Source organism: Egretta garzetta, unplaced genomic scaffold (assembly GCF_000687185.1).
Source record: "Egretta garzetta isolate BGI_Z169 unplaced genomic scaffold, ASM68718v1 scaffold163, whole genome shotgun sequence".
Taxonomy (NCBI): domain Eukaryota; kingdom Metazoa; phylum Chordata; class Aves; order Pelecaniformes; family Ardeidae; genus Egretta; species Egretta garzetta.
The window spans coordinates 4,282,489-4,309,816 of NW_009259308.1; the positions used below are offsets into that span (position 1 = coordinate 4,282,489).

Below are 27,328 nucleotides of genomic sequence, written 5' to 3' on the forward strand. Positions count from 1 at the left end.
AGTCTGAATTCCGGTCACCCAGTCAAGCTGGCAGAACCCAAAATCAGACAGGGGGAGCACAGCGTTTAGCTGCTGCTACACTACCACTCTGACCAAACCAGCCCTCTCGCTGGACAGTATCATCTGCTGAAGGGTGTCAAAACTGCGTAACTGTGAAGCAATAAGGAGCAAAGGTGTTTGGTTTGGTTTGGTTTTCATAGCCTTATCTGCAACGTGCCAGACAGCTGAAGGAAATCAAGTAACCACAATCATTAACCTGGGGCCAGGGCAGTGATTCAAGATCTTACCGTGGTCGCTCTCCGTTCCCGATCGCCCCCAGTACCGGCGTCTGCGTTCAGGGCTGTGGGCATGCCGCTCTATTACTGCTGCTATAAATCGAGTGTTACTAACTGGGAGAGAGAAAGAAACAGAACTGGTTTTAAAGAAAGTGCTTTTACTGAATTATATCAGTGGGACAAATCAGGCACAGGGGAACAGGCTTTCTGCAAAGTAATTCTTCTCAAATACTTCTTTTAAGACGACTGTCAAGTGACAGAGGAGTAGGAGTAAAGAGATGGTGTTTAAAAGTGGAAAAGATCAAGATCCAGTCGAACTCATTCACCTCACCCGCTTGGATTAATAGAAGTTAGAGACTTACCATGACAATGCTAAAGAACCTGTGGCAGCACTGAAAGCTGACTCAAAATTAAACTAAAATGGACTTGGAGAAGCAGTAGATGCAAGCCATGAAACTCAGATACGCTTATTTTTCAATCTTTGAGTGTTGACACAGTTTCAAATCTTGGATATTCTTTTAGTTCTGTTTTAGTGAGGGCCCAGAGACAGGGATCTGGTCTGACTCCGGAGCTCTCCCAGAGTTTAGGTGCACCAGCTAATCTTACAGCACACCAGTATCGAATGCAAAGTGCCATTTTTACTGGACGGTAAAGAAGTACAAGCATCCCAAATCAATGCAAGTAAGATTTACTGCCGCATTTATTGAATGTACTTGCCAGACTTGGCCTCCCCTTTCCAAGGCTGAGCAAAGGTAGGAGTTTTCCATATCCTGTGCTGTCACAATTGCTATTTTTAAGCTGATCAGAGCTATTTCTGGAAGTGGGCATGATGGGGCAAGGGAGTAATGGGCAAACTTTCTCCACACATAATCGAGATTAGTCTTTTAAAAGTACAAAATGTAATTTTTCAGCATGAAACTAGAGGAGCTGGAAGTTTCAGGTTAAATTAAAACATTGTTCTGTCATTTTCTACTGCTGATCAGCACAGGGCTTCCTTGAGTATTTTTAATCATGGTGTATTATGAAAACAAATGGCACATTTTATCTAAGTTTTTCTTTACAGCAAAGTAATTTGGTACTTACTGATTCCTCTGTCTTCATGGCTGTCATCGTCTCTCTCGTCCCTATCATTTTCCAGGTTCGACATACGCACTGACATTTCTACACACCATTACAAACAGAAAAATGCAACTGTTAAGAGAAAAATTTTGGATCATCTTACTAACGGCTGTCACCCTGGTAGTATAGTGGAAGCACTTTGTGTTACTGTGTGAAGAGATGTAGTCTGAGCGTGGTGTGCTCTTTTTCCAAGATAGATGGGGCTAGGGATGCTAGGAAAACGATACACCCCACCTCCCCGTGAACGCAACAGGCTTTACAGTTTTGAAGAAAGTGAACTGATTCAAAATAGAGCCAGGGTATAATCAAATATAGAGGTAATTTGCCCCGATCACACTTCTCACTTCTGTATCTTTCTACCAGTATCCTTTCTCCCAAACACAGTTTTGTCTCTCAGACTACAGTGGCTTTATCTATGTATAGATATTCCATGAACATCACATGGACCAGAAGCAGGGAACAGAAGTAAAAAAAAGACACATCCCAAACAGCCCAAGTAGAAAGGGTGTGAAAACTGTAATACTTCCAAAAGCACCACTCTTGTGCAGACATAAATATGTGCAATCGGTGTGCTATGACAGGGTCCAGAAAACTGGACTTACCATTTTAGCTCTAGAAAAAGCATAACTTCAGCTTCCTAGCAAGAACTGCATGATAAGGTTTTTGGGCAGACTTTCCTCGGGCGGCAGCAGGTCTGTCTGCACCCAGGAGAGGGCAGCAACGCACAAGCACCCTGGACCAGACCTGACTTTTGTAAGGATTAGCAAAGGGGAAATAAAAAGGGGTGAAGCATTGAAACAAAACCAAGGAAAGAGATTTTGGATATTTTTTTTGCTTGGTTTTGTGTTTGGGTTTTTTTGTTGTTTTGGGTTTTGTGTGGGGTTTTTTATAACTCCCACCCTACTATTTCTATCTCAAGAGTTATCGGCTCACCCTGCGCAGCCAAAGGTGACATGTGCTGGTGACTCCTCCGATGTATCTGGTGGCGATATGCGTATACTGCTAGGACAAGCACCATAATGCAGCCCATAATGCCTCCAGCCACTGGGCCGACTGGTGCACTTTTGATCATGTTCAGAGTGATTACTTCATCTCCTAAATTAAAAGGGACAAAACAGAGGAGAAAAAAAACAACCATAAATGCTTTGCAGAAATCAACATCTCTGAAGATTAGAGAAGATCTTGAAGGCTTTCTAGGTGCTTAACTGCGCACACGCAGGACAGCATGCTTTAAACAGGAGACAAAATTCAGAGAGGGTACATCTTAAAAACAGGAACGTATAGCTAAACATCAATACTTTCAAAAATGTAGTAGCCGCAACAGGCCTGATGCTACTTCTTTACTGCTTGATGCACTATTTATCCTAATCTACTGCTAGTATAAAAGTGTTGTGTGAAGCATGCTCTGACACTGAAAGTGCATGTTATTGAATACAAACAGTTAAATGCAGCATCTGTTCAGAAAGGCAGTTACCTATTGCTCCCAAGTCATCCACGTAGGGGCTCTTTGCTCCCACAATGCCACCGAAGCATTCCTTCTGAGGGGCACAATAGGACTTATCCAGATGGGTCTTCCCATCACTGTCTACCATACACCACTCACAGTCCAACACACCAAAGCAGTCCCTGAAAATTAAAAACAACAGAAGACCATATTTTTAAGTCCAACACTTCTCATTTGGCATAGCTGTCTCTTTTAGAATTGCGAGACAAGAGGGAGGCCAAAATAATTTGTAAACCCTCACACACAAAATGTTTGGCCACAAAAAATGCTCAATAAAATGCCTAAGTACCACGAGGAAAGTTATACAGGGAAGCTGCATCTTCAGCACGCATCTTCCAAGTCTGTTTGCTTTGTTTTTTTCCTCCACCACTGAGCCTGAGCAAAGGGAGAACTTCCTACTTGTAGCTCCTCCAATAAGGCATTTGTCAGCATGGTGAAATCTGACTACAGTTCCACCCTTTTTCTGCTTTTTCTACCCTCTGGGAGATGGAAGAAAGGATTTGGAAAGTCTGGTCAGAGCATGATATGTTCTTGCAATCTCAGTTCCCTGGAGATGGCTCATAACTAGCAAAAAAGAAATAAGGCCTCAAGCTTCTCTACATAATGCCAGGAGTAGAAGCAGGAAACTAGAAGCTGACAGACAGCTACCATCTCTGATGTGCTCCAAAGTCACCACCGCAAAGGTACAGTCTACTTTCTGTGAACACTTCAGCCCACACATTCCTCCAGAAGGCAGACAAACATAGCAGCACTATCTGCTTTGCTAAAAGGTTGTCCTTTCAACAGCAAGTCTTCCACTTGCACAACCATCAGTTCTCAGAGTCACAAACTGTGACGGGAAAGCCATTTGTTTGCTATTAATGGTGTTATGTGACTCAAATGGGAATGCTGAGGTCTTCTGTTTCTGCACTGCAGCACCATGTCATCATGTGTGTGTGCTATAAGATCTCATTCAGGCATCGTACTTTTTTTTTGTTCTCTTTTTTCTTTAAAACATGTAAGGAAGAGCTATTTTCACTTAATTATTTAAAGAACATGGTATATTTTGCAGGATGGAGAACGTCACTTTACCCGCTCTCTGTTCTCTGATTGCACTGAGTGTTAATGCACTGCGGGAGAGCATCCTGTAGGCTTGGATCGATTGCTGTGAAAGTCATTGGCTCCTGATGAACTTCACAACTTGGATTCCTATATTGGGGCGAAAAGTAAAGCCTTTTATTATAAAAGTAGTCAAAGCACAATTAATGAAAAACATAAGTTTTACCTATTACATATCATCTGCTTAATCATGCTAAAAATACTGTTTGTTCAATCCTGTATCACCTGTAAGTTAGCATGAACAAACAAGTAATTTTGTTAATTAACCTCTGTCACACGCTGTTCCATTAGAGGAGGTTCGTTCTCACCTGCTCTCGGCGTTAGTGAGGTTCCCAGTACATTCGTTTACCTCCAGAGGGCACTCGCAAGGGCACTCACATTCGTTCTGTTCCATTCTTCAGGGGCAGAAAACACACAGAAAACGCATCAGACATTGTGCCGTGATTTTAACCCCACAGTGCAGCTCCGTAACAGCGGTTCACCACAGAGAAGGCTGTTCAGTAACCTTTCTCCTTCCCCCAGGAACACAGGGATTGCTCCATTCTGCACTGGGACTGAGGACAATGTAATAACAGAGCCTCTCTGATCTGTTACCCACCCCCTGAAATTTAAAAAGCAGACAACCCCTGGACAATTCTCAGATCTAGATCCAAGGATCTTTCTTGCCAGTGCAACAAACACATAATGATGCTGGTGTAGACAAAATCTCCTGCAAGCGCCAGAATCCCCTCAGTGAAAAACTATGTCAGAACACATAAAATTGTGGGTATTAACATGCCAGAACAAAGGACCTGAGCCACAGATAACTGCCCCTGAGAAACTGAATCTGTCACGGTCTTTTAACATTACCTACCTAAACGTGTCAAGAACCAGCTACCCTGTGTTTTAATATACTGATGGTACGGCAAAGGATTAGAGGGATGCTAAGTCACCATGCCTCTTACAAATAGCATAGGTAAAGTAACCATTTTGTTTTCACTTCAGTTTTGCACTGCACGTTTTCATTTAGCTTATAAAATAAACGTGTTGTTATAAACCTTGAATCAAGAATGAGGGAGGGGGCAAATGCCTGACCGTCCCGTTCATCTCCCATCTGCTCACCTGTGGCAGTTGAGGCAGAGTCTGTCCACCATACTGCAGGCACAGAAAGCGAGTGAATCGCAGGTCTCATTGACGATTCCCACAAAGGCGTTGGTACCCGGGATTCTTGTCAGCCTGTACTTGGAGCAGTGACTGCCGTGCACAAGGTTTGTCAGATCACCCTAGGAAAAAACCAAATTGTGTCAATGGCGTAGCAAGAAACCCATTGTTCTAGGGAGCTGAAGACTTTCCCCCTTCCAAGGAAACCTACAGAGCCGAAGGAACTCAAATGCATGGAAGTGCTGCCTTCACAAATAAGCAGCTTTGAACAATTGTTCATCAACCTGTTGAGTTTTGCTTCCAAGCTACTGCTGGGTGGAAAGACTTTGCTGAATATAGAAAAAAATATGCTTAGCTAGTAAACTTTATGAGATGTGGCAGCAGCATTGAGTCCAATCTCCTGCTGCTGGCAGGCTACATTTCACTCCTTCGCATCGCTCACCAACCCATCCCCACTGTGCCAGGCATTGGTGACCTCCGCAAAGAGGCTCCACTCTGACAGGGAGGCACCATCACAACTTGCTGAAAACTTCCTGGCACGTGTACTATAAAAAAAATACACCACAGCACTGTACAGCTGTGATCTATTTGGTAGGCAGACTCATTCCTGATTCCTATTTGCATGCCACAATCTTAAGTTTTTGCTCTGTCCTATACAATTTCCTTTACAGTTACACACTTTCTATTTTGCATTTCAAGTGCGGGGAAATGTTTAAGCCTACCTGACATAAATCAATGTATTCTGACATAACTTTCAAATATTTTTGACACTCGTTTCCCAACCTCTCCTCCTAGTAATAATTTAAAAGTATTATTTAAAGAGCAGCTTCTCCCACAGAGCTTAACATCTTTTGAACAATTCTGCAGTGATCTCGCAGGGGCGGATCTGTGGTGCTGCAATCGGCATTCACAGCGCAGCGAGAGACGACAGCCCCCGGCACAGACCTCTCAGCACAAGAGGAAGCTCACAGATGACCCGCGGGGACCACAGAGCATTCACATCTCTGAAGGCTGCAGTTTGACAAGGGATACTCTGCAAATGCTCATGCAAGTTTCATCAGTAAATGCATTTATTCAGTCATCTAGGTAAAAGTGAAGTTATTAGCGACCTTTACTACCCGCGTCACAGGAGGTCAGAGTTGGAAGCCAGAGGTCAGGAGATGACCCAAAGCAAAAAATCTCAACTACTGCTGGAAACTCCTCACCCAGCAACTGAGAACTTATTTTCATGATGCTGGATGAGACTTTGCAGACATCAACCACAGCTGGCCAGCGATCACATCCATAATCCCTTGTATGTCAACTGACTCCTCGTGCGAGCACAGTTTGTGCAGTCCAGATCGCTGATTCTGTGTTTGGAGAGGGTGAACGGAGGCCAATCCACACGGAAGGCTGGCTGCGAGCCCCAAATGCTGATCCTGGCAAGGATTTGCGTTTCCACCAAAAGAAACCCAACCCAACCAAAGTACATTCAAAAGCAAAATAGAACAGAAAAACACACTTACCACTAAGCTGGTATTAAATTTATAAAACCGCTGAACTGTTCTGTCACTGAAGCTGTTGCAGAGGTTTTTCTTGACGAAGTTTGGGTGGTTCAGAATATCATTTGCTACCAAAGGCTCCTAAGTAAAAAATGGAGGATTTTATGCCTTTGAAATTGATGCGAGCAGCAGGTTCTCTACAGTCCTTACCACCTCAGAAATTAGAAAAGGGAGGAATAAACCAAGAATGAAAGGAGCCAAACCTTGTGCGTAATGTGCTGTTGCTCCACCGGTGCGTGTCCTTTGGGATCAATGAGGGTTGGGTGTGCCACAAGGTACCCTCTGTCCTCCATGATAAAGCACCTGTCCCACCACAAAGAAAGCGGAGAGTCTCCCATTAGACCTCCTCGGGTTTTAGAGAAATATGGTGAAATAAAACGTGAGCCTAAATTTACAGCTAGAGGAAGAATTTTTAAAGGCTTGCATTTATTAAAATAACAGGGCCATTAAACAAATTCACTACAAAATGTCCTTAAAGAATGTATCCGGTATTTCCCTGAAGCTTTTAAATCTGTTACTGTTACAGCAAGCCTGGACCACCAAGGACTTGAAAATGGAACCGGTGAGAAACAAGAGAGGAAAACTGATCAGTGCGTTGTCTTGTCTGATCGGGGAAGATCCAGAAATAAATGAAGCGTAATGAACTTGGAAAGCTTTAACGGTTTATTAATCTACTACGTTACTAATTAAACAGAGATTTCACACTCTCCTTTAATCACCTCCTGCTTTAGAATTCAATTTTAATGGGGAGATAAATCACTCCTGTTTCATTCTCAGCCTTCCCAACCTTTCCTCTCCCTTTTCAGCTCTTCCCATTAGTTTCCCGTGTGATCTCAGGGAAATGATGTCGGATCTGTGCCCCTGTCTAGAAACCACTGTGCTGCGAGGTTTTAATCCGTAATGTTTTCGGCATCTCCCGTTTCCATAGCCACAGACAGCCGCGCTGGGGAAGGCGGAGGGGCGAGCAGCAGCGGGGACAGCACAGCCTGCGCCAAGGTCAAGAGAATAGGTGGCCGCAGAAGGGAGACGGGAGGAGGTTAATGCGGCCGCTCAATGCTCCCGAAGAGCTCAGCGGGGCGGCAGCCACGTCCCCCCGGCGCAGCGGGGCTTTGGCTGGGCCCCGCAGCTGTGCCGCTGCCCCGGCCTCCTGCCTGGGGCCGGCGGACGCTTCGGGCGGCTTTAAAGTCTGCGATTCCCATGGCAGTCTGCTATGTAAAGCTCCACTACATCGGCTCATGGAGGGAGAGAGCGGATATAACTTAAAGCAATCAGCACAGAATAGATGGGGCTGTACACTTCAGGTATACAAAGGAGTCATGAAAACTTTCAGTTGTGTTTTTTTTTTACTGGCCCAGATTGTTTGGGTTTTGCATTAGAAATTCATGTAGTGATGTTGCATTTTCTCTTTTTTTTCTGAAAGATGATATAGGAAACAGGAGAACGAGCAGGCTTGCGATTACCCCAGAATGACTGCAGAGAGAAAAGTTTAGTAGACATACATAAAAAAAACCCCAAATACCTGCCAGATAATTAGAATAGTTGTCTCTTGGTACCTGCATGCACTTATGCAGAGGCTGTAAGCATTAGATCTGGCTTCTACGTTAGAATGGTCTAACAAAGCATTTAATAATATGCTTGAAATTCCTCATTTAGGGAATGTAGAAACAGAATAAAGCATCTGACCCTGTTGATTATTAATAGTTTTTAACTGGAGGGGGAAGGAATGCCAGACCAGGAATCCTGATTTATTTTTTTTTTTAATACACCATAAAATATATAAAAAAAATCCCCAAACCAAACCAGAGAAGAACTGGGAGGATGACAGAAAACCACTTCCCTTCCCAAATGTAAGGTTTAAAAACAAACAAAGAAACAACAATGCCCAAACCATGTTATCAAGTTACTCCAGATCCAAACCAGCACGTCCTCCCACCCCCGCCATATGATTTTTTCAAGAAAGGGTAAAAGAAAGAGGAACAATTAAGGTACGCATAGGTCTAAATAAAATTATATACTCCAGATGAAATCAGATGACTTCTGACTAGTGCTGTGCTATGCATTTCTGAGAAAAATGTAACAAAAGGATATTTTAATAATCATAGTTGAAATAACTAGAGATAATACATCATTGTTACATGCTCACAGTAACTAAATAGGTAAACTGAAAACAAACAGAAGAGAATAGGAAGTGTATTCACTTAATAAAGAATGGGGGTTTTGCCCAGAATTTCAGTGAAATCTAACAACAACAAAAAAAAATCAATTATCTTCTGGTTTTGTATTCCTGCAGACTGTTTATTTAGCTGATGATAGTTTGGTCTTGAATAACAAAAAAGTCCATCTAATCTTCATGTGAGGAAGAAGCACAAATTTTAGTGGAAATCAGAGAACACACGTTGAAAGTAACAGAATCATAGAATAAGTGAAGTTGGAAAGTACCTCTGGGTCATCTGGTTAAAGAAAGGGGCGGGGGGGGCGGGGGAAAGGCTTTAGGTATTTATTGCCCGGAAGGAACGGCTTACCTTATTTTGTTTCCTCCATCTTGGTTACAAACCGGCAGCAGGTCCATGAGAACTTTGTAGAAGTATCGCAGGGTGAAGTCAATGCCCATTACTGCCACCGAATGTCCTGAAGACATCTGTGCACTGCAAAGAGAGGAGGAAAAAATAGGAAAAAGGCTTTCGTGGCTGCATTAATTATTAATATTTTAATTACTCACTTCCCTACTTGAAAAGAGGACTGGCTTCCATGGCATATAAATGACCAGCTCAAATCCACACCTCCACGCTGAAGCTCAGTTCACCCTGCTTGTGTTTAAATGAACAGCTATAGCAGCTGTAAACGGAGAGAACAGTATCTTAACAGTGTTAGTTTTTTTGCTGCAAATCCTGAAGTTGCTCCACATAAATTGTACCTCATACAACCAGCACATAGAGGAGACAGGAGACAGCCTAGGACTGGATCACACCCAGGAACCAACCCTTCTCCCCACCGGCTTACACCCCTATCACCTATCGACATTTAATATTTAGCAACATAAATTAGGATTAAAAATTCCCCACCTGCACAAATGAATGCAGGACGCAGCTCCCGCATTTCTAGCACCCAAATGCCCACTGACTCGGGGTGGGGTTATGTTCTGCACCACTCCTCTCAGCCCACAGTGTTAGGACCTGAATATGAAGCTGCCACAGACATTTTGCTAAATCCCTAAAATGCCAAAGCGTAGGAGTGACTATGAATTTCCACCAGGAAAAAAAAGTTGGCCAAGGTACAGACATGAATGAGATTACCTTGCACCAGGCAACTAGGCAATATTTAGGTGCTGGTTAATGAGCATCATGTTAAATGCTTCACATCACATCCTGCTAACAGGCCAGTTATCCGTGCTAGCTGGAATTAAACAGGAGTAATTCATGTTAACCTGACACCGCCTCCCACTGCCTACAGAGAGCCAAGTGACATTTAAAAGCGTATCGCTTAACAAATGTTCTGATTCAGTATCTTTCCCCAGTGTAAGGCAACCATGAAATAAATGTTTAGGCAAAGGGCAGAACCTGGAGTCTCTGTGGATGCTCACCAGTGGCGGCAGCAAGAGCTGCTGTGAATTGCAATATTTCGCCCATACTGAAAATGTGCTTGTGTTCCTATTTTTACACACCAGTTTGGTAATATACACAGTTGCCTTAGCAACTGATACATCAAAGACCAACAGAACAGTCTCAGGCTGATGTATGGAAGTGTATTTTCTCACAGCTCTATAAAGGTAAAAAAGCGCTACTTTTGCTCACTCATATCACTTTAACTTTCCTCACCATCAGTGAAGCAATTGCAAGAGGACTCCTGGAAGAAGTACAGTCTTGACACTTGGCTCAGACCATTCTGATGCTGAAAGCTCCAAGCAGAAATTATACTCTATTTATGCTGTTAATTTTCCCAAAACTTCCTGTCCTGCCAAATTCCCACCTTCCCCTCAGGAGAAACATCCAGTTACACAAGACCTCCTCAATCAATGCACTTGAGCTAAAGCACAAATCCCCACCTGGCAGCTGGGCATCAGAGCAGCAAGGTTCTGGAACAAAAGCCTTCTAATATAATAATAGAGAAAAATAACTAATGTTTATTACAGCAGGTTATGAAAATTATTATATAATGCAGCGATCTGCAGTAGCCTGAGGCTACTGAGCAATCCCTGTCACTCCTACATTTCTAACACCCAAATTCTCAAAGACTGCTTCCTGCAGTGCTGCGATGGCATGGCCAGACTAAGCTACGTTGCATCCCTGAAGGATGCAGAGTGATCAGCTTATCCTCAAATCGCAGCGCGTGCTGTTGTACACCTACGTGGGCCTTATGTTGGTGACAAAGGAGACAACCTTTGACTTAATACTTTTAAAAATTTACTCTTCTAAATAATTTAATCTCTGAAGATAGGAATAAAAACATTTATAAAAAAAGGTAACTGAATGGCACAGAAGGACTATACAAAGTAGAGGCTGCTGGCAACCCCCAATCCATGTAAAACCAACTCTGTTTACTGAGCTGAAAAGTTTGTTTGCTTTTGAAGAGGTACAGTGAAGTTGTAATTTGCAGATTCATAAATACAGACTCTAAAAAACCTGCATTTAATTTATTTTTAACGTTACCCATTTCATAGAGAAGGAATGGGAAAAAGGATGACAGTGAAGCAGCAGAGATACATTTAACTGTATGCAACAAGGCATCAACTTACGAAGTTACTGCTCTGTCCTAACAGGCAAAAAGCCATTAGGAATGCTGTAAATATTTTAGCTTTGTTTTTAAGCATTAAATCCTTCTGGTTTGCTGATGCAAGCTGTATTAAATAACTGCTTGCATGCATCTTCTATTCCCAGCCTCCAAAAGAGAAGATATACATAAAATGGGGATGAGAGGTGTCGGTTGCAGATAAAGTAATGTTGTTATTTAAACCCACACAGCAGTTTCTAATGCGAGTATGCCTATTAACTCTACTGATTCCTCCCCCACCCCTCTGGGTTTTTTTATCTAAGACCTCTTTGGGGATTATAACTGCATGTGACTATAAGCTTTAGAGGTCATATTTACCCAGGAATCACACTCACATCTGCCAAACTTTGTTTAGCCATTCTTTAATCATGTTCTAATAACCCACATGAGCTTTAAGTTCTTAAAGCTAACCAAACCATCTCTTACTAGATAAAAATCAGAATTTTGATTAATTGCACTTCTCTTCTTACAAAAGTGCTTATTTCCCTTAAGTAAATTCCTCTGTGAGAAGCACCACGCAGGCGTTAGGCCTGATAATACTCCTGCCAAAAAATGTCCTGTGGTGGGAAATCCCTAACAAAGCCATGATGTCTCCGAGAAGAGTAGAAAAGCAGCATCCCAGGCTCTGCTGGCTTTGTGATCTGGGTTTACCAGCACAGTGTTAGAAGTTACCTTTGTACTGGTGGGGTCTTAGATGGAGCATGTGCAGAAGCCACACACTCAGTGAAAGTCTTGGAAGAGACTCCATGTAAAAAACAAAACAAGCAGCTACCATTTCTGAAACCTCAGAGAGCTTATGCTAGGAAGGTTTAGTACATACTCTATGAATTGACCTCCTTTAAACAGCCAACATCTCAAACCAAACCTCAGCCTGGAGGCCTGGCCAGGAGGGAGCTGAAACAAAAGAAGTCTGGTCCTTGAGGAAAGGGTCATTCCAGTACTGACAAGATGTTCACAGAGAGACTGACTCCACTTCTCCTGGTGGTAATATTACACTGTATTGAGAATAAAGGAAATGCTGAGATTCTCTTGATCAGCTCTGAATAAAGATACACTAGAATTTCCCCTTTCCCTTTTTTAAGACATAGAAGACTAATTAATAAAGAAAATGCTTCTTCCTATATGGCTATGATGTTCATTTTGGGTTTGATCCCAAAGGCACAGGCCGCTGTTTCCACTCAGGTTTGTTTTCTGCAATCCTGTACAGGCACATGAAGATTTGCAGGCTTCTCCTCACGTTCTTATTCCTCCCGAAAGTCCCTGTCCAGAAGTGCTGAATTTAAGCAGCCCAGGCAAGGAGCTCCCCCAATTTCTGGAGTACGGACAGATCTTTAACTAAAACCACCTTGTGGACTGACCTCTACTTGCAGTTAGGTAGATCTGCTTTCACTTCTTATTCCCTTCCAAACATCACCCTGGTACATACATCTTTAGGAGTGCGAATAACTTCAGGAAATTTAGAGATTAGCTGTCTTGATGAAAAAAAAGTAGTCTATTTGACTACGAGCAGAGAGGGAATGTATCCCAAACTGCCTAACAAAAGCAATCCCTCTACTCCTCCTAGGTCTTGCATACGTGTCTCACATATATGACATTTCATGTCATGTGCATCCAGGAGCACATTCTCACCAATCAACCTTTTTTCCTATATGCTGTTATTATTCGTGTATAAATAAAGCTACAGAATATAAACCTATTCAAATCAAACCACGGATTTTTCAGAGTGTTTCAATACACTGAGTTTGCACAAGGTTCTCTCACATTTTACCACAAGCACTTTAAAACCAGGTTTGGTTTTCAGTTCTTGAATATGGAGAATACTTGAGAATATTCTGGCTTGACACAAACCTCAAAACACCATTTACCTGGAAGAATGGACTGTGTGACTGATCGTAACGACGTAGCCTGCCCCTCCAACATCTAAGTAAGGACCAGTAAAGGTAATTAGTCCTGGATTAGCCACTGCATGCAAGTACCTAAGGGCAGCCAAAAGGAACACTCATAATTAGTGAAAAATGGTTACTGTAAACTTTAAGACAGTATCCTTGATTTTGCAGAAACACAGACAAACATTGAATTCTGCACACTGTGAACAAAGTGCTACCAAACACATGTTTCTTAATATTAAATAAGTACCTGAGTATGATTAGACCCAGACCTAAAACAGACTTGCTCAATAAATGGTTCCTCAATACATACAACTGCTAAAAAAGCTCAATTTACTTCTGCAAAGAACACGTTTAATGTCATTTCAGACATTTTTCCCCAAAACAACAAATTACTTAGTGCCAGCAGACTCCCAAACTCAAAGCAAAAACTGGCAAAATTATTATGTTGCAAACACGGGAGAAATGATGTCCTACAGGCAGAATTCACACACGAAAACCTGGAAATATGGCAGAAAGTGATTCCAAATTACAATCTCTTTTAAAACTTACTGTCAACATAAAATGAGCCACAGTCACAAGTATCTTCCTACTGTCATAAGAAAGCTTATAAAACACTCCAACTGCGGAAACACTTTCATGTGTGAAAAATCTATTACTTTGCTTTCCAATACTCTGACCCATGAGTCTGGACTGCACCGTGAAAGCAACTGAATTCTACTTTATTTGTAGCGCCTTCCTTCATCTTCTTTCCAAAACACTTCCATTTGGCTTTATATAAAAAACCAAAGACACCATGGCACGCTGCATATGGAGGCTTTTTCAAAACCATTGTTTGAAAAAAATCAGTGAAGTGTAAAAGCAAAAAAAAAAAAAAAAAAAACCTCCCCCCAAAACAATAATGAAAATAATTTGAGAGCTTTCTGAAGTGGAGACAAGGGATTGTAAAAGTGCGTTCAGTTAATTTACAACATGAATGCACCCTGTTTATCTCACTACAAAAAAAGAGAGCAAAATTCCTTCATCTTATCTGCTAGCAAAAACATAAACAACAACAAAAAGGAAGAAAACCTGAAGAAAAGCTAATCAGTAGCTATGGTAATGATTTTTGCAGGGAAAACATGGGTCAGGAGAGCTACAGCATGGCCAGTGCCAGGAGCAATTCAGAGCCTTCCCCGTACAGCCGGAGGGTTGGGACCCAGCACTGGCTTGAGCCTTTCCCAGCGTCACTGTGCAGCAGCACCTGGCTGGCTCCTTTCAACAAAGCACACATGTCAAAACACACTCCAGAGCGCTCTCATGTCTCAGGCTCTCATTTGTAACGTATACAAATATTTTCCCAAATCAGATGCTAGTGCATAATTAATAGCGCACACTCGAGCCAGCAAATTCCTACTTTCAATTAGCGATGAAACCCACTGTAAACAAACAAACAAAAAGACTAAAATATTAACAACCAAAAATGGCACAAGGAGCTGAAAACACTCCCGAATTAGCTAATCCCTAAAGGGGATGCTCACTTCTGAATATTTATAGTCCCATCTGCCATGGCAGGGATATGAAACAGAAACTATCACTTAAAATAAAAAGGATTGAAATTAGAACCAATAAAGGTTTTAACTAGCTGTATTTAAGCACCAAGCCTTTTACCCACGATGAAAACATTTGTAGTTGAATAGTTTATAGCTGGCCATAAAAAAAAAAAAAACAGGCTATGAAATCGATACCAACTATTTTCCTTATTGCCCTCCAAGATTATCCAAAGCTTTGATAATGGGACCCTAAAAACTCACCATTGTCTCCTGGTGGGATCAAATGCTTTGTCCATGAGGGAACCGGGGTAAATTCGGAGCACCCCATTGGGGGTTGCTATGTAACGGCGCACAATATAACTGTTCAGGCTACTCCTTTCCATTTGTGTCATCCATTCATCTGTGACGTGACTGGTAGCCATTACTTCATTTCTGACAGAGAACTGCAAAACAAAGGCGGACCTAGCAGGGTTCCTCTAAGACTTGCATGAAAAGATAATAAGCTGCTCGTGGGGTTTCCTAAAGAGCGATCGGAGATAATCTAAACTCAATTACTTGTTTAAAGTCTTCTCACACTAGACAGATCTGGCACATTGCAAGCAAAGGAAAAGCTTATTATAATGAAATATTGTTGTCGTTATCTCTGTGGCTTTTAGCATTTGTGTTTTTACTTCACGTAAATATAAATACTACTCCGCTTGCACACAAAATAGAAATTTCTCATTTAAATGCCTAAGAACACAAAGATAATTCTGCTAAGAATTTACTGCAGCTTTAATTTTTCTATTGTTCATTTCAACAGCTGCTTATCAATTCTTCCCCCCTCCCCCCCCCTCCTTGGGGAGGAAGCCCTCTCCCTCCTCTCTCCACTCTTCTGGGCCGTCAAGCCCATGGCCTTCTCTCCAGGCATGGTAATACCACTCCAAAACACCACTCCATAATGCTACGAGCATCAGGAGATCAATGTTTCAGGTATTCCCTTCCTGGATGAAGGTGCGGGACATGAGAAAACCAGGGGCTCCAGGGCTGGCCAGAGCGGTCAGCACTGAGGACGCACCTTAAGGCCAGGATTGGCAATCAGGCGCGTATTGTCACTGAGGTATGCTGTGTAATGCTCCACCATCCGCTTCGTCTCGGGCTGGCTGAGATGTTCGTATGGAGAAGAGAAGCTGCCCGCAGAGAGCATTACCGTAGGGCTTTCTGAAAATAGCAAATTATGAGAAAGTTAAGGGCAATGAACTGCACACATTGCATGGTAAACCCGTTTGTACCACGGAAGGGTATCCTCTGCCTGTTCTTCCACTCTCCCACACTTTGGTATGCAAAGCGCACGGCTCCTTCAGGCCACGGGTGGATGGTGAGTGAGGGCAGGAAACATGAAGTTCTCCTCCCAAACCAGAGCGCTTACCAGCACAGCTTGCCTCCCCAGGCACTGACAAAACTGACACTGCATGTGAACTACCTTTCTTGCTTCAAAATACAGAAGTCAGAACGTTAATTCACTTCCTGATCTCCATGTGTTATTTGGTAGACTTTAGTGCCTTTGTTCTCAAAGTCTAAAAAATTTCTGAATTGCTACTTTTCGAAAGATTACAAAAGCTGTTTTCCCTTAAGAAAAGATTTTGTGCTAAAGAAGAAGAAACTAATTATCCATGTTTAGGTTAGATATGGCAGAGGAAAACAAAAACAAGCACTTTCAGTTACAGATAATGAGCAAATGGAGAACACTACAAGCGCAGAAGAGTGAGCTTACCAATAAAAGTGTAGCTGTTGGGTGATTTTCAGAACAGACTAGCAAGTAAACTTTCATTGTGCAGAAACTGCAATACCAGACAGCTTTTTCTTTTTAAAAAGAAAAACGATTATGATGATGCAGGGCTGAAGGTTGAGAAGAATGCCTTTTCTGAATATTTGACCCATGGAACCTGATTTCCCCATGTGTAATGGTCTCCAGAGGAAAAATTTCACTGGAGTATGTGAAGTGTTCTGCTTTTATTCACATTCCTCTAAAACACATCACCATACATCCAGCAACCATATGTACTGCAGCCATCACTTATGAACTTCTATTACAGTCCTTCATCTGCTTCCCATACCAAATATTCTGATGTGATTGCACTTTGCTTTGCATGAAGTTTTTCCACTTGTCAGCTCAGTACTGCGCTTTTTGGATATTTTCCGTTTGTATCTTGTCTTTCTGGATTTAAGATAATCAAGACTAGGCAGCGCACTAAAGAAAGAAAAAACCCTGTATTTTAAACAATTGCAAAGCAATTTCCATAGGTTTGTCAAGTTCCTCCATAACTCCTCCAGTCTAATCTCACTTAGCTATTTGTGGCACTGCAATATAGCTAAGAAAATAGCACAACTCTGCTGCTAATCCAGCACGAGACCTCCAAACCTTGCTACAAACAGAAGTAGTTAATTCACAACTTCTTATAATACGGCACAGATTTTAGCAAAAGCCCCCAAGATTAATACTTAAAGATGAAAGCTTGCAACTTACGATGCTTATATAAGACCCCTCTACGTTCGTTGGATATATTATGGTTTTTTAAGTTCTCTATCCATTCCAGACACTAGAACTTATACTGCCATGGACACTCTCTCTCTTTCCAGTAATGTTTGAGCAACTACCGAAATTAGCCAGGTGGAGTAGAACCAGTTTAGCTTATCAAAATCAGGAATGCATCAGTAACCTGAGAATTTTTAAGCAGGTAAGGAGGGTCTAGAAACCATCACAACACAGGAGTTCTCAGTTACCCCCAACAGGCATAACTTCTGACTCCTTATGTATCGATGGTATTAAATGCTTATGGCAGTGAAAAACTTGCCTAAATCCAAAGTCAGAAAGTACTCCTGCACGACTGGGTGGGACTTCATCCTACTTACGTTATTTGCCAATAAGCTGCTTTACAGCCAAGGGAAGAGAACTTAGTTTTAAGCTTGGTGAGACATTTCTCACTCTCCCCACTCCACTTCCTGGGAACTAGGAGCAAGATTCATGGTACATTTATCTCGTACTCTGATGAGCAGTCCCACTCTGTTCACCCATGCAAGAGCTCGCCACTGAGCAGGGTAGCTATGATCAGTGAAGAGCTATGAGAAGGTACAGCTGATTAGAAAAATCAGCCCTGGAAATGAAGAGGAATCTCAAGAGGAAGAGTATTTCCAGTGTTTTGTGAGGAGAGTTTTACTTTCTGCTGCCACGCTCAATAGAAACATGCATGAGGTCAGGACGAACTGCAAGAAAGCTCTACCTAAGGTAGCCAGCTGCTTGAAGTGCAGGCAGGCGTTCGGCTGGCCCAGCAGATCCAGTCGGTGATACAGGAGCTTGCTGCTGGGGACAGTGTTGATATTCTTCAGCTGTTTAACAGGTATTTCTGGCTGTATCACCACGACACACAGAATAAAGGATGTGTCCTGGACCTGAAAAACAAGGGCTAATCATTAAACTGAAGCAAAAAGGTGGAGGTGTTACAGAACTTATTTTCTGTTTAGCATTCATTCTCTTTTCTTTAATTGCTTATCTTGTCCAGTTCTGGAAGGCGGCACCACACTTTGCCATCCCACTCTCTCTGAAAACAGACAATTCCCTTTCAAAGAAGCTACACGGGATAGAGACTTGATTACAGTAACTTAGTCCTATACAGCCACATTCCAGTCTGTAACTATCCTGTATCTATTGCAGCCACTAAGTTGTAGAAAAAAATATTTTTCCACAGTCTATGCATAAAATAAAAATATTTACTTTCCTGGGAAAAAGATTGCATTAAGACTTTCATTTTGTTCCTCAATTTCTAATGCTGTTTCGTGGATACTTTCTGAAGTATCATTAACAGAGGAGAAGTTTCAGGTTCACAGTTGATAAAAACACACTAGCATTCCCATTTTGAAGAATATGGACAAATTAACTCTCAAAAATAAGATTTTATCATTACCACTCTTAATAAAGTACTGCATGTGTCACATGCTTTACTGGTTTGCACATTTTAAATATCCTATAGTACATCAGACTAACAAAACTTGGAGTTTCCCAGATGCTCTGCAAGAGTGTTTGATATTTAATGCAGCATTACAACATTAGAAAATTAGCTCCAGACACCCTCCTATGTGAATTCCTGTTACACAATGACAGATTTAATCTCTTAAAACTGCTCAGCTTAATCTTTTAGGTTCAATTTAACTTAATGCTGTGAACTGATCCACAACTACCCTCCTAAGTTTGTTGGCACAAAGTAGCCACCAATTATTTCTGGCATCAGTGAAATTCACCTGGATTATATTTAACCTTAGATTCCAGTTTAATCCCTGGGTCAAGATTAGTGTTCAGATATGTACAAAACTGAAGAAAGGAAGACAGCTGCTAGAAACTCTCTTGCAACTGGTAATATAGCCTGTTGCATACACATTGTACTCGGTTTCAATGAAAGCTTCGATATAACTGATGTTTGTAAGAAAAGTGTTAAATTACAGCAAACATCATCACTGGCTACTGATACAGTTCTGCAACAAGACAGTATCAGAGTGAGAAGCCGACATTTTCCCAACTGTATTAATTAATGGATCACACTACTCTGCCCCAAACATAACAGCGTTAAGCAAAAGAATGACTTAATACTTAACTCTGCCTCAGCCCTGAATTGAAATGTGGTCTCTGGTAGGTATTTGTGTGTCACCTGGCTTGCAGTATGACATCCAGACCAGTACAGCTTTACTTCCGTTGTGAAAGCATGAGTATAATCTCTATGTAACTGTACATTACATATGTCTTATGAAATGAGTGCCCTCGTGAAGAAAGAGCACACACGTATCCATACAGACACATCTCTGAAGATGACACAGTAACAAACATGAAATGGTAGTTTCATTGGTTCTTCACTGGAACAAAACCCCCTCACATTCATGCAGTTTCTGAGTAATTCAAACCTTTCATAGTTCACTATATAGCGATACTTCATGCTTCACTATATTCAATACATTAATGTACTCTTCGATACGTGAACTTACTCTATGACATCCTGCAACAGTGTCACTTTTATTCCTTACCATTTTCCAGGCATAGCTGACGTTGTAGGCTTCTTTTCCAACTTCTCTCAGTTTGTTTACGTGCCAAGACAGTGAGGAGTTCACAGGAACGGTAATGATCTGGCTGCCCAGGGGAATGCTAGATTGGCAAACGTAACATACAGCACTTTATTAAACACCGAGAAAGCTCTGAAGCAAAACCCACCTACTGTACATTTACATTTATAAAAATATCATAAGATATGAAAAGATTAACTGTTTCTGTCTTAGGTGAAGAAAAAGTACATATGCTGAAAGTGCACTTGCGTACCGCCACATTTTGGGTTAGAACACATTCAGATAAGACAAAGGCTAAAGAAAACTCCAGAACAAATAGTGGAAAATCTTCCTGACATGGAAAACAGACATTAGAAAGAGTATTCCCCAGATCAGCTGTGGAAACCACTGCTTAGCACACCAAATGATAAAATGAAGAAAGTTGGAGGAGAAACCAAATCATAAATGTTCTGCATTTGCGGGGGGAGGGGGGGGGACGGGACAGGAGGGAGAGAGGAGAAGGGAAAAAAAAATCCATCTGAGTATCCAGATATTGTAGGAAAAGGAACTTTAACCTACATTCTCTTAAAACTCCTCTAGAAATACTTCTAGTGCCCTAAGGACTGTTAATATTTGGATTTGCATCACGGCTCCCTACCTAAGGATGTTCTGGCGCACCAGCTCAAATTTAGGAATGTTCTCATAATGGATAATATCTGTGTGGAGCGGTGGTTCAGACAACAGGTAGGGCCTGGTAAGGGATGGGTGCATAAGAGTGTATCCTAAAAAATAAAGACACAAAACCAGACATCGAATGCATTACAACAACTGAGTCCAGGATGAATATTTACAGGGGGAAAAAAAAAAAATAAATTGTAACTACATACAATTCTTACAAAGGCTTAACAAATGTAAGTGAACAAGCAATATTATCATAAAAGAAACTGCAAACTAAGAACTTGGTAAGTTGCAAATGAAAAAGAGCTCAAAGAACCAAGCAATAAAAAGAGGTTGGGATCAGAGGAAAACAGCTGAACACACATATACACCAGTTTTGCCTTTTGCCCTACACATACAGAAAACCTTGATGTTACACATGCAGAAAATCTCAACAGCAAGTAAGCATTTCCACATCCAAACTCCAGTACAGAAATTTTGTGTCATGAATCCACCTACAGTCTCCAGCTGTCTGGCAACTCTCAGACAAAACTAACCAAACAACATGCAATTAATCTTTTAATAAATATTATCATTCATTACTTACAGACTATTTAGAGACATGAGAATTAAGAGTTTCCTTTTGATGGTTAATGATCTCAGTGGGACTAGAAGAGATTATCTGAGTCAAAAAGTTACCTTTATTATCAATGAGGAAAGTGTAGGAACCCAAGGAGTCTTGATAATAGGTGACGTCTTCCAAGATATATGCGAGATTAACATCTACTCCAACAATCCCTAGCAGCAGGTTTCCAAAGTAACACGGTTTACTTACAGTCATTATCAGGCCTTAGAATGAGAGAAATAACATAGAACCATCAGCAATAATATCTAGTTTATTACTTTTAGATTAAACAGACCATGTGCTTTATAATTTCAAAATGTTATGCAGTCAAATTTTATATAGTATTCCTTGCTGGAATATTGACAAATATTGGCAGGCCTAACAGGGAAGCTGAGCAGGTTATCTGTCATGTCTGGCTGTTTTTAGCCACTCTCCCTAATTAGTTAATTTCTATGTTTCTGATAGTGACCTAGGGTATATTTAATCAATTTATCAAAATACACCCCACAGTTAATGTTTGGGGGGTTTTGTCAGTCTACAAGTGGATGCCTTGCAGATAAAAAATGCACTTGCCTGAAAAGCCAAGATAATATTTTGTTCCTTTAACATCATTTAAGGCAGTTTAAATATAGGGGGAGGAGGGAAGAAGAGAATTTGTACTTGTAAAGCAACAATAGGGATGAATTGCAAATTTTCTGATTGCATATTCAGAATAGTAAACCTCTTCTGCTCAACTAAATCCCAGTATGGCCACTGTACTGGTAATCATACCCATAATTACACAATGGTTTGGGACGCATCTTGTGCCAGAGGTAAGAACTCTTGGTAGTACCTTATTTCTCTCACTTTCTACACCAATGCTGCTTGGAAACTCAGTGACTCTTTTCCTCCAAGCCAATATAAAATTCATCTGCATGTATAAGCTTTTAAGTACACTTTGATATTTATGTAAGACTAACCTCCTCTATTGCACACCATTTCTAATCCTTCTGTTGCTCAAATTTTCCATTTTACTTGGATATGGCTTTGTGAGAGAGTAATAATACGGCTTAATTACTGGTGTTAGGAAACACAAAGTGGCAAGCATTCTGACTCAGAAGATATTTGCTCAGGAATAGTCTTAAATTTGGTTTGGGACTCAAGGCAGAAGGCAAATGTGGAACCTAAACTCAGCAGCCCTTGAAAAACTATTCAACACAACCCTCAACTACTCCTATGTACTAGCTGAGACTAAGAATATGCAAAGCCCTGAATGAACAAATACAGAATTTGCTCAATTGTCAAAGCAATATAAAATCACCAATGTATTTCCTAACATCACTGTGATGGTCACATCTCTTCACAGAGCACCAGAGCAGTGCTAGAGAAATGTCAGCTTGAGCCGCCCAAGAACTAGCAGCAGTAAACCCTACAGCTCTGACCTTCCAAGCACATATGCCGAGCTTTAGAAAGGGCACCAGATCCCAAAGGTAAAAGGACCAGCAGCACTGCAGCTCGCAACTGTTGATGCTTAAGCAAGTATTAGCTCAGTCAGTGGGACCCACGGCTGGGTGTGCATCCAGCCGGGGGAGCTCTGCCAGCACTGTGGGAGCAGCCTAAGACCACTCCCTACCTCCTGAACCTGCCCTAGCAAGAAGCCAAACAGCATCACCCTGCAGTACATGCTTATCCTGAGCACAAATTAAACTGCCTAATTTCTGCATTTGTTACACGTGTGTCATCTTACACGCATGTTGGTACACTCCCAGAAGTCCCTATCGATATCTACACCTTCAATCTCTCCATTACTAGATGTAGCAGTGCAATCAGATCCAGCTGAACACACAGCGTTTGGTAATGTGACATCTAGTTTTAAGGTACAAGGGCAGATCCATGCACCTCCCCACTATGTCAGCATAAATTAGAAACTGATGAGGGAACCAGACTACGGACATCTGCTGCATTAAGATACTCTTCAGGATGCATCCACAGTCTGTGGAAAAATTGTCACCAGGCTTCCACTAAATTCAGTGTATCCCTTGCTCCAGACCATCCAAGCCATCACCAGCCAGCTCTTCACCAGTCCTGTCTGGTGCTGGGGGCAGATCAAGTGTGCTGAAGCTAAAGCAATAGCTAAGGATAGCACATTTGGGACAATACTTAATTTGTGCCATTTGCGAAGCTGGTCGCCTTCGCGCTCTTACAGAGGTCTGACTGCCAGTGTTCAGTATCCCCACCTTTACAGTCTGGCAGCAGGGAATGGATGCTAAACTAGTTGAGAAGAGCCACTGCTTGGGGCGCAAAGACAGAAAAAGGGAACTCCAGGAGGAAGGATAACTCAAAAGTCACATACATGGCTTCACAGGAAAGGGAGGCTCAAATGATAATAACTTTTCCTCTCCTCCACTGTGGGGACCTATGCAATCCCCTGAGTCTACCTGTAAGACCTCTAGACATATAGAATTACTGAAATAATGAACACTGCGATGGTGCAGCATGGTCACAGCTGTCATTTCAACATGACAAGATTGCTTCCCTCAAGTACAAAGAATTTCTCTCTACAAATTAAATTATGGATGCTGTATACATGCACATATATAAGAACAAATTTCACCCCCGAGAATCCAACTTGAACCCGTCTGCTCCATGTTTTATTACTACTTTTTTCATAACTAGGATCTTCTGCAGGTTAAAAACCTACTGGCATGAAAGGTTAATTTTACATTTGCCTTGGGAATAGACCTAAAAGCATCACTTTATAAGACTACAATACATTTAGGAATAAGTAAGCAAAAAGGAACCTCATCTCTTACGTTTTTATACCTAAATACAATGTAAGCACTTACCATCTCCCATTTCATCTGAGAAAGGCAGACTGAAGACTGCTTCATCGATCATTCGGTTGGGGAGGTTTGTGTAGAATCGGCCAACCGTAGTTTCCAGGTTACTCAGCTGGTTTAGGACCATCATGCTTCCCTTGACCACAGGCAGGGCTGTTCGGTCTGGCACCCCATACTTTACCGAGTTCTGCTCTGCCAGGTCTCGCAGAAAAGCCAGTTCCTTCAAACCTGTTACTCCCTCTGAAACAGAAATGCGAGAAATAGAAGGAAGGAGATAGAAGAAGGTTACTTTCCATCGAGGCTTCTGTATCTTACTCCAAAGTATTGTCAATTAAAGCAAAATGATACACATGCTATGCTGTAGGACTGAATATACTATAGGTTTATTTAAGTGACAAGGTAAGGCGCTGAAAGGCTAGTATGGTTTTAGGAAAAGTAATTAGCCAGCACAAAATTTAATAAGGTTGCGTCACATACTGTTGCACGATGCAAAAATTCAACATGCTGTTCACATCACCACTTTAAACAAGGTCTTTTAACAAAGACTTATGTGACCCATAAATCCACAGGACAGCTCTTTGTTCTGCACCGGTGGCTAGTCCACATAAAGGACCAGGAGCATATTATACGCCCTTGGAGATAACAGGCGTTGTTCTTTAGCTTAAACATTAAAGTTTCACATTTTACATAAGTCCCTGGCTCAATTCCTGCAGACAAATCAAAGACTTGTGTACATATGAGGTCTCAAACGAGTATTTAAATTTACAGTCAAATGATAGATTAGCTTAAGCATTAGCTTCCTTGGCGGGAGTCTGTGCAATTTTCAGTAATACAACATATAGCCTTCTTATTAAAAAAAGCTTCATTGGAAAAAGCACAGGATTCTAAACTACTGTGTGCATGATCTTCATATTTAACTTCACTCTCAAGTTAGGTCCTAAGTTATCAAAGCACTTCAGATTACGTTTGATGTTATATTCACACTCCTTGGCTAATGACTGAAATAGAAGTCACGTATACTCTCATTTTTGCTGCACCAGGAAACACAGGCAGTGTCAGGAAGCTTTACAGTCGCAATAGTTATCAAATTTAGTTCAGTCTGGTTGCCACTAGACAATTCAGGCAACAATACTTTATATCCTGAGCAGCTGCACTGTGATATATAAGCACAGAGCGGCACACAGTTTTATACACCAATGAGGTAACATCTGGATACAGCCTCTGGATTACACGGACTAATACCCATCAACAATCTGCTCCCAAAAAGGCATGGAATTACATTTGGATGAGCTTAATAAACTAGCTGTACAATGAAAGGGAATTTTCATCCATGGGATATACAAAAAAATTTCTCACCATTCATAAGCGCGTAAGTAAGAATCATTACTGAGTTATTGAGGAAACTATTTTCTTCATTGATGACACGTAGAGTAGCTTTTTTATCATCTTCGGATGAATCTTTTGAGGTAATCCCAGCCGAGAGATAAATTATGACCATATCGGTATCTAAAAAGAATTACATATGTATAGCAGAAAATGCATTAGATTTTTAACTCGGGAAACTCATGTGGTAAGAGCTCTTATATCTGCTTACAACCACGTATTGCCAACAGCTTCATTTGTGAGATTCACAGGAATCTACAGTGGATAAATGCACTGCAGTCTTATCAATTCTATCCTTCGTTATTAAACTTCCACTCACAGCATTTAACAAACATCTGTGTGATTCAATGCCTACCAGGTACCCAGAAGCACTGTGGCTTGTTCCTGAGCAGATCTCACAGGCACTCTTTGGACCTGGCTGCAACCAGGCAGAAGCGCGCAAGACCAGCACGCAGTATGCTGCAGAAGCTGCTCTAACTCCATGGAGAGGGCTTAACAAAAGCAAAAAACCTGTGAGTTTTGTCTCCTGACCCACTGTTCTTCCCCCGTCCTGCAGTTCTACAGAGTGAAGCTGTGCTGCATCCCAGGGGAGCATCTGATTTTGTTTCCTACATGAAAAGTGCACGGTGCTTTCCCAGCAGTTGCTGCTGCAAGAGCGGTGCAGGGGCCTCAGCATCACTGTTGCTGGTGATCATGGGGCCCTCCTCATCCTCCCTTCCAGTAAGGTTTGGCCATGCGGCCAGCCCCTGCTGCAGCACAGTGGCGGGCACCCCAACAGGCATACATGAGAAACACAAAATCCTTGCAAAAGACTTTTTCACCCACCACTCCTCCTTTGCACCTGCATTAGCGCTGCTGCAATTTAGTCCCTGACTTGCAGCACGATAGCTGGAGGACGCCACAGGATGAAAGGCACCCGACGCTTTCGTATGGTGTAGGTTAGAGCGTAAGCCTTGAGAAATGTGACACAGCACACTGCCATTCATCATTGGCTCGTCTTGCATGAAGCTGAACACGTTTTTCAAGCTGAGTATGTTCTTGGCGAACGGCCTGCCTCAAAGCCTTTGAACATGTAAATTCAAATCATTGCTCACACACCATCCTGTTTCATCATATTATATCTCAGTATTAAAAGTGGTTTACGCATATAATTAAGACACTTGTAGGGATCATACACCACCATATGATCTGAAGCACATGAGGTTAGTTGGTTATATACCACCTTTGTGGTCTCCTCTGGTTTGTTTTTTATTTGGGTTTGTTGTTTTGGTTTTGTTTGGTTTTTTTTTTTTTTTAAATAGGTATGAATGCTTTGACTTGTGTATTTTGTCATCATGACTTGAAAAGAGTTTCAGCTTTTGATACAAACAAGTTAAGAGGAGCTGTTAATTTGGAGGGAATTTCTGCCTTTTTTTTTTTTTTTTTTTAAAGAAGCTAAAACTAGGGAAAAAAAGCAAAGCCAGGTATTAATATAGCTTTGGCTGCAGTTTAAGGAAAACTGTTAATGTGTTGCCTAGGCTATAGCATAGCTATTATATACTGCAGCCAGGCACGATGCTGCAGTCTAAAAGCTTTGCTAGCAGGAATAGCGTAAGACAGTCTTAAGTCTGCACTAGGGATCAGTGCTAAACAGGGCATCTTACCATGCAATAGCTGATCGTCCTACGCTATTTGATACACTGCACTTCTGAGAGCTGGAAAAGGGCCCTTGTATTCAGTGTACCATTACTGCACCTATTTATCTATAGCATGTGTGTGTGTATAACATCTACATACACTGCAATTTTATATATACACACACTCCCTACCTATTTAACTAGAGTGCTTTTAGGGAATGATGGTACTCGGTGGCAGAGCATTTTCTTACATTTTGGGATGAGGGTCTGGCTGAGCAGGACTGCAATAGGAACCAGTATAA

At 41.6% G+C, this 27,328-nt stretch overlaps 1 protein-coding gene across 1 annotated transcript in view; it reads right to left on the minus strand.

Moving 5' to 3' along the window:
• CACHD1 (cache domain containing 1) overlaps positions 1–27,328 on the minus strand; it is a 36,032-nt gene that overhangs the window by 2,642 nt on the left and 6,062 nt on the right. The window contains exons 4-22 of the mRNA XM_035891810.1: positions 25,384–25,533; positions 24,034–24,267; positions 21,283–21,432; positions 20,585–20,708; positions 19,912–20,029; positions 18,123–18,291; positions 15,920–16,062; positions 15,124–15,305; positions 13,310–13,420; positions 9,200–9,322; positions 6,881–6,980; positions 6,642–6,758; positions 5,098–5,258; positions 4,305–4,391; positions 3,970–4,086; positions 2,869–3,020; positions 2,328–2,489; positions 1,359–1,436; positions 288–389 (exon numbers count right to left, since the gene is read on the minus strand). Coding sequence (XP_035747703.1) covers positions 288–389; positions 1,359–1,436; positions 2,328–2,489; positions 2,869–3,020; positions 3,970–4,086; positions 4,305–4,391; positions 5,098–5,258; positions 6,642–6,758; positions 6,881–6,980; positions 9,200–9,322; positions 13,310–13,420; positions 15,124–15,305; positions 15,920–16,062; positions 18,123–18,291; positions 19,912–20,029; positions 20,585–20,708; positions 21,283–21,432; positions 24,034–24,267; positions 25,384–25,533 — 2,580 coding nt within the window. The remainder of the gene's footprint in view (positions 1–287; positions 390–1,358; positions 1,437–2,327; positions 2,490–2,868; positions 3,021–3,969; positions 4,087–4,304; positions 4,392–5,097; positions 5,259–6,641; positions 6,759–6,880; positions 6,981–9,199; positions 9,323–13,309; positions 13,421–15,123; positions 15,306–15,919; positions 16,063–18,122; positions 18,292–19,911; positions 20,030–20,584; positions 20,709–21,282; positions 21,433–24,033; positions 24,268–25,383; positions 25,534–27,328) is intronic.